Source organism: Helianthus annuus, chromosome 14 (genome assembly GCF_002127325.2).
Source record: "Helianthus annuus cultivar XRQ/B chromosome 14, HanXRQr2.0-SUNRISE, whole genome shotgun sequence".
Lineage (NCBI taxonomy): Eukaryota > Viridiplantae > Streptophyta > Magnoliopsida > Asterales > Asteraceae > Helianthus > Helianthus annuus.
In genome coordinates this window covers 60,956,824-60,967,179 of record NC_035446.2, presented here as the reverse complement: position 1 = coordinate 60,967,179, position 10,356 = coordinate 60,956,824, and the positions used below count along the sequence as shown (strand labels likewise).

The window sequence follows — 10,356 nt, the reverse complement described above, 5'->3', positions numbered from 1 at the left end:
CAATTCAAGCAGGCACGGATGCTAAGCGTACTTTTATTACATCCGAGACGATTCAAGTGAGTCCTATGAAGCAAGTGTTGGTCTATTCAATTGAGAGTCATCATTGCATTATATACTGTTATTACATCCAAGGCGATTCAAGTGAGTCCTATGAAGCAAGTGTCGGTCTATTCAATTGAGAGGAATCATTGCATTACATACTGTTATTACATCCGAGACGATAAAAGTGAGTCCTATGAAGCAAGTGTCGGTCTATTCAATTGTGAGGAATCATTGCATTACATACTGTTGTTACATCCGAGACGATTCAGGTGAGTCCTATGAAGCAAGTGTCGGTCTATTCAATTGAGAGGAATCATTGCATTACATCCCTGTTGAAAAACAAAATCGACAAATTTAGGGAAAATGGGGTTGAAAGATGACAACCCAACAGTGGAGGATCTCATTCTACAGCTTCGATAAATTTAGGGGTAATCTCAAATAATGTTTCCTAGATGTTTGAAGACCGACGAATGTCCAAAGTGCTGCTTCTTCGTTCGCGTAACGAAAAGCTACCGCGTGACATGAAGCTACCTTGCAAAAATTAAAAAATTAAATCGACACCTTCAATACGCATCATATAGGCCTATACGATGCGTATTACTTTTTGGTAAGGGGATATTGACAACCTTTGGCAAACATAAAAGTTTGAACACACCTCAATACGTATACGATGCGTATTGAGGGTGTCAATTTAATCCTCAAGGTGTCCCAATAATACACCCTAAAACAATTTCTTTATTCTTTCAGCAATTCAAAAAAGGTTTTGTTCACTAGACACTTCCAAAGTTCTACTTCTTTTCCACAATGACAAGAGTGAAATTACCCTTCTAGCCCTAAGTTTTTACTGTGGTCGGCAAGATATTATTTTAACGCGTACTTTGGAATTTGTAAGAAAAAGAATAGTTGAAAAGGAACTTGGTCTTCTTCGCCTCTCTCTCTCTCTCTCTTCTTTCTCTCTCTATCTTCATCCTTTGATCCTTGTCTCACCGATAAATTCAACCACCGAATCAATCTGCAGCTCCGTCAACGCAATCTCGATCGATCAAACTCCGATTCAACCGTATCTTCTGAACCGTTCAACTCCGGTAACGTTTTTCTTCTTTCAGGTTAACTTTGATTTCGATTCGTTTGTTTTGTATGAAGTTAGGGTTAAACTGTGTCTGATTGTTCTGTGGATGAAGCTGTGTAAGTTTGTGTGTTTAGATGCTGTTTGTATCGGTTTGTTTGGTAGCTATGTGCTCGGTGATTGTTGTTTCAGGTTAGTTTTGATTTGTTCGTGATGTAAGTAGTTAGGTTTAAACTGTGTGTGATTGTTGTGTGGATGAAGTTGTGTGTTCAGATGCTCTTTGTTCCGTAGTTATGTGCTCGGTGATTGTCGTTTCAGGTTAACTTTGATTTTGAATCGTCGTTGTGTTAGAAGTTAGGTTTGAACTTGTTGTGTGGATGAAGCTGTGTACGTTTGTGCTTTCAGATGCTGTTTGTATCGATTTGTTTGGTGATTGTAGGTTTTGGTTGTATGAAAAGATTTTGTTTGATTTGATTCATGATACGTTGATTGATTGTGTTTGTTTTGGCTTTTGTGTATGAAGTTTGGAAATTTGGAGCTTTGTTGATTGTGTCTGTGCTCCTAGTTTTTCTCATTTTGTTGATAGGTTTTTGTTTTTCAGTCTCTGTAATAATTGGAAGTTTTGACTATTTATCAAATAATTACAAATTTCTGTGGAGCCAAATTATCACTATAGATTCGTTGTAATGATTTATGGGCAAATAATTGTCTTTAACTTGAAATTTGAAAAAGAACAAAAACAAACTGAACCTTGCAATTTTCATTGAAATGAAGGAGAATTATGTTTTAAGTTTTTAGTTTTGACTTCGATCGGGGTAGTTTTTGGGGTATGACTGTACGATATTTCATTTGTCTTGGAAAATTGATATGAGAAGTTGTTAGTTTACTGTTAGGTGAAAATTTGGGGGTTTATCTGGGTGATGTTTCAGTATTAAATGGTTGTCTCATTTTCTGTAACGTGATACGACTATACGAGTGGCCAACTGCAAGCGACAGCATATAAATTTATTTTGTTTTGGTGTTGAGAACTGAGAAATGGAATTGGTTTGAAGGTTTTTATTACTGCAATGGAGGAGAGCACCAAGTCTAAGGACCATTTGATATCAGCTGCAGCTTTTGTTGAAGCTGGAGCTCAAGATGCTTGTGACGATGCTTGCAGCATATGCCTTGAAGCATTCTCTGACAGTGATCCTCCTACGGTACGTTTTTGAGACTGCATTTTTCCGTTAACTAACAGTATTCTTTCTTTCTTTCTACCAAGTAGTTATATCTTTTTGCTGCAGGTTACGGGTTGCAAGCACGAGTTTCATCTCCAGTGCATTCTTGAATGGTAATCTAAACTGCATTCTACTTTACTTATACTGCTATGAATTGATTTATTCATCCACATTTGTTATATATAAACTTGTATCTCTTATTCTCATGCTTCAATAGCTCATATTGTGCATGTTTTTATCTATGATTTTAGTTTAATGCATACATAGCTACATACTAATTTTAAACCCAAACTATATGTCCAACTACTACTACTCATAATTTCAAAGGAGTGGTTGAAAGTTGTCTATTAGGATGATAAAGTGGAGCTTGTTGTTTAGGTCAATCTCTCTCATTAATTATTGAATAACCTTAGCAAAACCTAGCTTCTAGTAGATTTGATATAGGTTAGGGAGGTGAAATATTAAACACCAGGTGCTTCATGCTAGCTCTATTGTTAACCTACTTCCAGATCTAACTATCATTCAATTTTTGTGGAGATACTCGGTGTGTTATAAATTGTGATGTTATGTAGACACTATTACTATTTCCGTACATGCTAAATTCTTGTTTGTGATCTTTTCCAATTACATAATTGGTGATGTTATGCAGATACTCCTTTTTTTGTAGATATAATCTTCTCTTAATTAGAAAATAGTATAATTACGTATCCTTCTAATCTCAAATTCACTGAAGAAGTCACTTGTCAGAGTAACCATTTTAGGTTTATGAATAGAGAACTGTTAATCAGGTTTGATTTTTTAAAGACAATCGTGCAACATGCATGGTTTGTATGTAGAAAATTTTTTTCTAATAAAAAGTAAATCACTATTTGTATTACAAATAGGTTGTCGTCTTTTTTATGAGTAGGTTAGGTACAGTCACATAAAAAGATACTAACAGATGATAACCTACTCATAACAAAGACAACCTATTTGTTATACAAGAAGTGATTTATTTTTGGTAGATACTCTCTTGTGGTAGATAATCTTCATGTATTTAAATTAACTTTAGTTTTTTTAATTATAATCTTTCATAGTCACTATAAATGCTTAAGGTAAAAGGCCTTGTTGAATCAGATATAACATTTTTAAAGTTATTTGGTGTTATTTTTCATTAGTATGTTAGATCTAGAGAGCTCGAGTTTGGGAGTAGGCTGTTTCTTGAATGAGATATGGTTCCTAAAGAAGTTAGGTTCTAAACAAACAAAATTTTAACGAGAATGTTCCTGATCTGTAGGCTGTATATTAAAGAAATATCGACACGGTTATCATTTCACACTAGAATATAATAATTAAGAGATCGGAGATGGGGCCATAATTAGCCCTATCACGAGGCGCTTGTTGGCATCTATTTGTTTTGAGGTATTGGATGAAAACACAGATGATGACGGACTGACGTCGGATGAATAGGCACGTCCAATTAACACAATTAAATATACTCATGTACGAATAGGCAAGTGTGACGTAATGACCAAATTGATAGTAGCAAAGGTGATGGTAAGCAATTGGGTTGTGGAAGTCAAGGAATGATGTAAAAAATCATAATACTCAAAAGTCTTTTATCACTTTCTAATCTAAAAAAAATCTAGAGTTTGAAAACATTAATTTGGAATAAGAATAAATTGGAAATCCTAGAACTTTAAGAAGAAAACAATTTAAAGTTTAACAACAGAAAAAGTACTCGCAAGATCAACCCAAACAAGTTAAATTTATCAACTTAATTATCTACTACTGTCTTGAAAATAATTATTTAACGCCAAGTTTTCATGTTGCCATATGCTAACTAATTCCAATTGTAAGATTAAAGCTCAGTAAATTATCAATTATGGTTATCAACTTCCTTTAACCTAACTTTAATTAGTGGAAAATTAACTTAGGGTTCTGTTACTAATCTCAAAAACATGCTGCAAAATTACTTTACACCAAAAGTTCTTTTGTATGCAATTACTCTTTTGTATAGAATCAGTTAGTCTAAAAACCTAATTTTAAGCACAAGTTCTCGTGTTAATGCATAACTTAATCATAGACGATTCTGTGTTAACTACATTTATAATACGTAGATTCTATGTCTATTCACGACCAAAAAGAGTAATCATTTAGTTTGAACCGATCACCTAGACAAACAAGTGGAACTAATACAAAGTCTTGAAACGAATTAACCATATATAAAAATCATAGCTTTTAATAAAAATAGTCACCTCTCAAGTGAACTACTTCATAATCATGGATTATGAAACAAGAATATAAAACTTCTAGAAAAGTAAATAAGAAAGTTGACAAAAACTAAAACAAAATTGAGAAAAGTTTGAATCTTGAATCTGCACATGTCAAATGCTGTTACTTCAGATCTGGAAGCTTGTCTTTAGCTACTTGAATGAAAAAAGATGAAAAGTTGATCTATTTGGCTGCTTAAAAGCTCTGTCGAGTTCTTTAGTGGTGGGTACATGGTCAACAGTTTGACCTAGCTTTTATAGGCACTTCAGTCGTAAACCACACGCCTATGCGATTTGGATTCACATCGACGTGTAATCTGAAAAGTATGCAGGAGCTTCAGCGGATTTATCTAGTTCACGGTTCTGTATATGGTTTTACACACCCATGTGTTTCTGAATCAGGTTTCTCTTAAAACAACAAAACCACACGGCTATGTAAATAGGTTTATGCACACATTTGTTTTCTTCAACCTCAGGACTTCCACATACGCCTATGAAATGTTCTTCGAGGGGATATATTGCTATAGTGTCACACGACTATGTGATTTAGAATCACGTAGCAGTGTGATTTTAATTCTTCTTATTTTGTACAAGAATTCTTCACTATTCGCTTCTTTTAACATTCTGTCACCTGCCTGTTTTGAATTTAAGTTACATAAGAACACGCAGAAAGAAAGGAACCAAAATTTTGTATTGTTGTTACATGGTTGGATGTTTTGATTTGTACTTTAGATGTGCCGGCTATCAACTATTTAGAGTAAGATTGTTCGATATGCTATATATGACATAGGTGGCAAAATGTGCAGATTGGATAAACCCTACTTTTGCGGTACATGTCAAAATGGGTTGGGTTGGGTTGACCAGAAGCACTTCTGTTTTTTTTTCTCTGCTTTATAAATAATTAATATGTTAAATCTGACCGCAAAGGATGTATTATTATAACAATAATAATATAATGCTATTAAAATAAAGCAATTTAGAAGGTTAATGGCTTTTAATTACACTTTGGGCGCCTTCCAATCCATTTGATTTAAATACCTTTTAGAATTTTACCAACCTGACTCATTAAATATAACCCAAGTTAGCAGATTTATACGTGTCAAAGTTATCGCCTCTAGGTTTTTTGCTATGGGATTCATCACTTTTAACTAAATTCTGTTCAACTAAAAAATGTAGGTGTCAAAGGAGCTCCCAATGCCCAATGTGTTGGCAGTCTATAAGCTTGAAGGACCCAAGCAGGTTATGTTGTTTATAAATTACCCCTCTGTCATTTTCCTTGGTGTATATTTATATTTGTATCACCCTGTGCTTACATCACGATATTCTGATTGGCAGTCAGGAGTTGCTTGATGCAATAGAGCAGGAAAGAAGCATGGCAAACAACCCATCTATGAATACTACAATATTTCATCATCCAACCTTTGGTGATTTTGAATTACAGCATGTACACACCTATCTCTATATTCTAGCATGTGCAATATTTAATTCCAATCAGTTTACGTAATCACATGAATGATCATAATGATGCAGTTGCCTGTTAGTGCAACTGAGGCTGAGCTTGAGGAGCGTATTATACAACACTTGGCTGCTGCAGCAGCAATGGGCCGGGCTCGTCATATGGCAAGACGGGAGGGTCATAGAAGTCGAACATCAGCCCAGGCCCGCCCTCGATATTTGGGCTTTTCTGCACAACCTAGTGTACCTTCCCCTACCCGACCTACTTCAACTGATGATGTTGAACCTACTACCCCTGCTAGTGGTGGACCCCCCTTGGTAACTGTGCATGAGGAACCGCTAGGAGGGACTGCACCCTCATCATCATCATCGTCCTCTGTTCATGCTAGTGAACTGCCTTCTTCACCATTGACCCCGAGCATCATTCCTGCACGTCCACGTGAATCTCCCTCTACTGAAAGGTTCAGCGATTATTATAATAATATTTTGAGCAAAACGTCATTTTCGTCTCTAAGGTTTGGTCGGTTTTGCGACTTTCGTCCAAAGGTTTGTTTTTTCGCATCTGGGTCCAAAAGATTTGAAATCTTGCCGCCATTTTCATCCAGCTCGTTAGCTCCATCCATTTTTCTCCGTTAAGGCTGGGATATTTTTCTCTATTTTTGGTAACTTTAAGGGCAGTTCGGTCTTTTTCACTTAAGGATTCACTTGTACATAAAGTGAAAATGACCGAATTGCTCTTTAAGTTAACAAAAGAGATGACAATACCCCTGACTTAATGGAGAAATTGAATGGAGTTAACAAGTCAGATGAAAATGGCAAGATTTTAAACCTTTTGGATCCAGATGCGGAAAAAAACCTTTGAACGGAAGTCGCAAAACTAGCCAAACCTCAGGGACGAAAATGGCATTTTACTCTATCTTTTTATGATTAAGAATATAGTTTTATAATCACAGATTGATTATTCTTCATTTTTTAGTAGGTCGGTTATGCAGTCATCTCCGAACAACCAAGATAGGGCAGGACCCTCTGAACAGAACTCGTTTTCAGATTTCAAAACCCGAGTTAATGCAATATCTATGAGGTAGGTACAAGTATAACATATGTTTACATCTATTCATCCGACGTATTTAATCGACCTCGTCATTAACTTATTTTTATTTTCAAAAAAGATATAAAGAATCGATTACAAAAACCACAAAGAATTGGAAGGAAAGATTATTCTCTCGCAGCAACAGTCCCACTGATCATGGTTCTAAGGACACTGGTGAGGGCAGTGCAGGAATCGCGACACTCTCACGTATGATGGACCATCTGCAACACGATTTGTCACCCGTCTCAGATACCAGCGACTCTACTAACAATTCCGCCAACAATTCTGGAAGTCGGAATGAGATGATGGGCTCACGTGCGCCACCGCCGCCACCACCACCACCATCACCACCGGTGTAAGACATGTTATAGTTTATCTTGTTACTAATTTCATATAAACTACAAAAATTTGTAGTATTTGACTTAAGACTTGAGATCTATACGCTACTCGTATCGGATGCCGATTTATTTGTGGGTCCGCTTTTGAATCGCTTTGCGTCTATCAAGGTTGCATGCCGGCCTTGTTAGCCCAGGGGTGTGGGTGTGTATCTGGTCAAAACCAAATTTAAACGAAAGATGATGGTTAGGATTTTTAAACTATATATGTACATTCATCATGTGATTATTCATCTTGTGATTATATAGCCTGTTTGGCTGGATTATTTATTAGATAAATTATGAGATGTTTCTTTAGGGAGTTGAAAGAATAGATTATAGATTAATAATATATGATATTACTAAATAAGGTTTAGCTAGTAATGTTCTTGGATCTAGGGTTCTTGATGTTAGCTAGCAATATAATCCAAGTGGATCGTTAATCAACAATATGTAGAACCATTAGCAACTATAGTGTATCCGATCGTGAATAAACGTATGTACCATTGAAAGGAGTAATCATAAGGACAAGTAGGATGTTAAGTTATATCTTCAATTTTTGAACCTCGTTAGATTACATGACGTGTGTGTACAAGGTCGAGGCGTGGCGTTTAATATGTAAAGACTGCATCAATTTTGGTGTTGTCGAATGTGTCAAGTGGCCGACATTTTGAATGTGCCCCTGCCTTTACATTACAACATCAAAACGAGCACATCAACTTCATTTGAAATCTTATAAGCGTAGTGAGCCCCAACCCCACTCCACCTCATCTTTAGCACCATCCAAACCACTACGGGTAGGCACCAAAATTAGTCAAGGCCCCTTCTCTGTTAAGCTGGTAACGGGCGTGAAAGCCTTTTTTTTAGCCAACCAAGAATTATACATCACTCTATTTAACTTGTTTAATTAAATCATTACACACTTAAAAGTTTAGTTAGTTAAAGTCCCTAGGTGACTCATTTCTTAGTTGAACCACTACACATTATCTTAAGAAAAAAATAAAAATCTTGACCTCTCTAGTCTCAAAGTTGTTTTCCTGAAACCATATGTGCTCGTTTTGAAGGGATGGCGGCGCAGTTTGTTGCTCGTCTACCTGCTATCCTTATATAATTTGCCCTGATGATTCGAATGAAATAAATAAATAAAAAAAAATATGTAAGCAGATCTTTAGAATATGTAAGAATATGCGTTTCTTTTGTACAAACATATCCGTCAACCAACTCTAAAAATATAGATTAAACTTGTGTATTATTTTTCCCCTTTTTAATGTTTGATAAATATACATGTTTCAAGTATAATTGTACAAACCTTACACGACGTTAAATATTTATAAATGGCACAAAAGATAAAAAGATGAGAACCAATTATCAGAAAACTTATGGACCCTTTCAATAAGCAACCAACGGGACCAGATGAATTGTTGTCTTCATGGTGGAAAACCAAAACCCATGGAAATAAGATTTGAACCGGTGGCTTCAAAAGGTCATGATGGAAAACCAAAACACATGGAAATAAGATTTGAACCGGTGGGGTAGTTTGTTCACAATATACCACATGTAAATTATGTGTTCTGAATTAGTAAAAACAATAACATCAATACGGTTGCTTACAATGTGCTTTAAGAACCCATTTGTAACCGTCAATACCACCACCATTAAGCAATGCCTCCCCTAAAGTAGCACATTTATGCTGACTGTCAGACATAAGTGAAATAAACGTCATTTTGTACCTAAAAGAATGTGTTGTGGAATTTTGAGGATACTTTCGTGTAATTTTTTGACCAACACATTATTTTGTCGATTCTTAGGACACGTTAGTGTATTCATCGGTGAATACACTATTTTTGAATATGGAGTTTTGAATGTATACATCGGTGAACAAATGTATAAATCACATAATACCATATCTATACTTATATAATAAAAGAAATCTGATTTGGAACACATGTCATTCAATGAGTGCATCAATAATTTATTGATAAATTTTAAATTTTAAATTTTAAATTAAAAAGATTTAAATATTATATTAGAATTTTATTTTGATTGTAAATTTAAAGTCTAAAATGTGTTTTAAATCTAATCTATAATTTATGGATTTAATTTTGATTTGAAATTATTAAACAAAAACATTTTATTAATCAAATTAGATTAGATTAAATTTATATGTAATGAGTTAAAATAGTTATCATATCAATATTTTAAAATTTGTTATATGTGATACGCTTCTTGTTATTCAAAGAGGTTAATAACGTGGATTTCTACTAATTTTAGTTACATTATTTAGTTTATCTTCTCATAATTTTCATAAAGCATGTTTTAAAGTTTGAGTAAAAAATTTATATCACTCAATCTGTAAACATATGTTATTTCTTATCGTTTATTTCTTGTATTTTTATATGCTTATCCAATCTAATTTTATTTAAATCGGGTAAAGTAAATCTATCTATACTACTATATAATAAAAGAAACCTGATTTGAGACACATGTCATTCAATGAGGGCATCAATAATTTAATGATAAATTTTAAATTAAAAAGATTTAAATATTATATTAGAATTTTATTTTGATTGTAAATCTAAAGTCTAAAATATGTTTTAAATCTAATCTATAATTTATGGATTTAATTTTGATTTGAAATCGTTAAACAAAAACCCATAAAATTAGTAACCATTTAATCAATTTCGTAAATTTTACTTTCCCTTCTAGAATCAAATTAGATTTTTGTGATAATTAAAGTTTTGTCAAGAATATAAAAATCATTATTTAATATTCAATATATTACATCAAATATTTAGAATTAAACTCCACTTCATTCTAAATACTAGGTATGTTTTTTTACTCTTCATATGATATGTATAAT

General features: G+C 34.1%; 1 protein-coding gene across 2 annotated transcripts; it reads left to right on the top strand.

Annotated features, from left to right (window-relative positions):
* The first annotated feature begins 930 nt into the window (after positions 1 to 930).
* On the top strand, positions 931 to 7,780 carry LOC110940211 (E3 ubiquitin-protein ligase RHF2A). Of its 2 annotated transcripts, none has more exons than XM_022181765.2 (8): positions 931 to 1,127; positions 2,161 to 2,307; positions 2,392 to 2,438; positions 5,754 to 5,816; positions 5,913 to 6,021; positions 6,108 to 6,493; positions 7,009 to 7,113; positions 7,202 to 7,780. In XM_022181765.2, exons 2-8 carry the CDS (start codon positions 2,176 to 2,178, stop codon positions 7,479 to 7,481), a joined length of 1,122 nt encoding a protein of 373 aa, XP_022037457.1. In that variant the 5' UTR covers positions 931 to 1,127; positions 2,161 to 2,175; the 3' UTR covers positions 7,482 to 7,780. The 2 variants fall into 2 exon arrangements, with proteins under 2 accessions (XP_022037457.1, XP_022037456.1); XM_022181764.2 differs by having other exon boundaries at positions 936 to 1,127; positions 7,012 to 7,113.
* The last annotated feature ends 2,576 nt before the right edge of the window (positions 7,781 to 10,356 follow it).

Bases quoted from the DNA above. Each gene is read 5' to 3' on its own strand.
- LOC110940211 (XM_022181765.2), top strand. From the start codon at position 2,176: ATGGAGGAGAGCACCAAGTCTAAGGACCATTTGATATCAGCTGCAGCT. The intron at 6,022-6,107 runs GTACACACCTAT...ATAATGATGCAG, and splicing joins GTGATTTTGAATTACAGCAT to TTGCCTGTTAGTGCAACTGA. The intron at 6,494-7,008 runs GTTCAGCGATTA...TTCATTTTTTAG, and splicing joins GAATCTCCCTCTACTGAAAG to TAGGTCGGTTATGCAGTCAT.